At 40.9% G+C, this 2,602-nt stretch overlaps 1 protein-coding gene across 1 annotated transcript in view; it reads right to left on the minus strand.

Annotated features, from left to right (window-relative positions):
• Positions 1 to 41, minus strand: part of LOC118833614 (retinal dehydrogenase 1-like) — a 70,093-nt gene extending 70,052 nt beyond the window's left edge. The window contains exon 1 of the mRNA XM_036740991.1: positions 1 to 41. This exon is cut by the window's left edge and continues 52 nt beyond it. Within this exon, the coding sequence (XP_036596886.1) occupies positions 1 to 41 (41 nt within the window).
• Between the last annotated feature and the right edge of the window lie 2,561 nt (positions 42 to 2,602).

The following is a 2,602-nucleotide window of genomic DNA, read 5'->3' on the forward strand; positions in this document are numbered from 1 at the left end:
GCAGGGTTGACTGCGGTCTGCTGCTCCTCACTTGTAGACATTTCTGACCTGGCCCCTGAAACACAGGTGAAGAGAAGTACTAGACAAGCTCAGCGATTTTGTCCAGATGGAGCACTTAGCTTTATTTGTTCCTTTTTATCTGAATGGACCAGGGATTATTTGCATACTGGGATGTGATTGGATGAACCAACTAGGAGCAAAAAGAAAACGACCCTACTTATTTGTAACACCTAAGGTAGGAAGGCTCTGACTTTAAACTTAAATCCTAAGATACCATTTCTCACCAGACCTGCAGCTGCACTGGGAGATAGTTTACTATTTGCAGATGAATTTATTTACAGAGCTTAAACCTGTGACAAGAGTATGCAGCTGCTTCAAGTACTGTGGCTGAAGTCTTCCCCCCCCACCCCTTTTCTTTTATGTTACTATACAAGTTTTATTTCTCTGACAGACTTCAGCAAAAGGAACAAGGCAGAAATCTTTGGGTTCTCCCATTTCTGGGAGGTGGAAGAAAGGAGAGAAATCGCGTTCTTTTTTCAGCTAAAGGGCTGCTTCATAGCCTACAATCATATTGTCCTTTACCTTTTGCAAAGCATTCTACCTAAGTTATTTGTATCTCACAACAACCCTTTGAGGTAAGTTGTCCATCTTTTGCAGATAAGGAAACTGAAATTCAGTGACCTGCCCCTATAATAAAGTGGATCCATCACAAGGCACTGCCACAGTTTAGCTCACTCCTTTGAATGAGAGCCTGGGACAGGGCAATTTTTCATTCTTTCCTACCTTGCTTATTCTGACTAAGCATTTGAGAGAAGGATAAGACTGCTGGCTACCTTGGCCCTGAATGACAATAGCTCTATATGAATAACAGTGACATCATGGTGTAGTTTAAACGGTGTGCTGGATGCCTGGGTTCAAATCCTGGCTCTAACATTCACTACCTCGGTGATGGTTGAGCCAGGCATTTCCCCAGTCTAGGATTCGGTTTCCCCATCTGTAAATTGGTAATGGTAATACTTTTGTTTACTCCCTCCTATGATTGTTGGGAAGAAAGCTCATTGAGGGCTATAAAAATATGAGTTAGTATCAATAGGAGACAGCTCAATGGTAGGTATGAAGCCAAGTTTCTTACCCACTAAACCCATACTCTGCCTTCCCCATTTGATGCTTTAACTCTTCAGTTCCTCTTTCATGAGAACCAAAAAAAAAAAATAAAAATGTTGTTTGCCCTACTTTTGTTTTGGAAAAATCAGCTTTTCTACTGCTCGCAAAATGTTTTTTATTAAATACACAAACACAACAGCTGTTACTTAATTTGGCTAGATCTGTGCCCTGGCAGCTGCGTTTTCTTGTGGTCCCTTGCTTGCTCGCCACTTGGCAGTTGTCTGGGCATCCAAATACCAATTGGCTTGATGAAGAGGGGGCTAAAGCTGCGGGCCTCAAGTTAAATGCCCTCTAGCACACTTGGCTCACAACCTCATTTCTCACATTGTCTTCCCTCTATCATGTTTTACTGACATAAGTCACTTCATATTATCCTGTGCATTGTGCCTGGCAAATCTGCTACTGTAAACTATAAACTGCGTTGTAAATCCTTGAAAATAAATGAGTATGTTTCCCAAAAGAGAAGTGGTCAAAGGATATGAACAAACAATTCTCAAAAGAGTAATTGCAAAGTACTAGCAGCCATACGAAAGAATGCTGGAAAACACTAGTAAGAAGAGAATTGCAAATCAAAACAACCCTCAGGTTTCACCTCATCCTTAGCAAATTGGCAAAGATGACAAAAAGGGGGAATAGCATTGGAGGAGTTAGGGAAAGACAGGCAACCCTTCTGGAAGGAAATTTGGAATGATGTAAAGAGAGTGATTAAAAACCCCATTCCCTTTGACTCGGGGATTCCACTGCTAGGCACATACTTCAAGGACATAGAGGCTCCATATCCACCCCCACATTTGCAGTGGTGCTTTCGTGGTAGTAAAGAATTGGAAACAAAGTAAAGACCTATCAAATGGGGAGTGAGTAAACAGATTGTGCTACATGAATAGAATGGAATATTACTGTGTTGTGGGAAACACCAATCTCTGTGACACTGAGAAGCATGCAAAAGCATTAACTGATGGAAAGTGAATAAGCGGAGCCAGGAAAACAATATTACGAAATGATTGCAATGATGCAATAGGAGAGAATACCCGCAGAACAATAAAAAGAGAATGTTTCAAAATCATAAAGAAAAAAGAATTGGCTCCAAAAAGAGATAGAGAGGATCCTCCCTTTACCTTTGTAGACATGGTAGAGGGTGGGGTCAGAGGCATCAATAGGCACGGACCAGTGGTGTGAACCACTGCATTATTACATCAGAATTTTGGATGTTGTTTGGTTTGTTCTTTTTTTCTAATTCTTGATTATAAGGCATGATTTTCTGAGAGAGAAAGGGATGATGGGGGGTGGGGCGGGAATCTAGGCAATGTAAACACAAAGAAAGAAAACAAATTAGTAAGACTACCTGATAAAAATTTCCTTTACCTGCCTTCCCATCATTATCTGCTCTTCTTGTTCTTGCTGATCCATTTATGCAACAAACATTTATTGAGGGCTTCTA

This window comes from Trichosurus vulpecula, chromosome 1 (genome assembly GCF_011100635.1).
Source record: "Trichosurus vulpecula isolate mTriVul1 chromosome 1, mTriVul1.pri, whole genome shotgun sequence".
In the NCBI taxonomy this organism is placed as follows: domain Eukaryota; kingdom Metazoa; phylum Chordata; class Mammalia; order Diprotodontia; family Phalangeridae; genus Trichosurus; species Trichosurus vulpecula.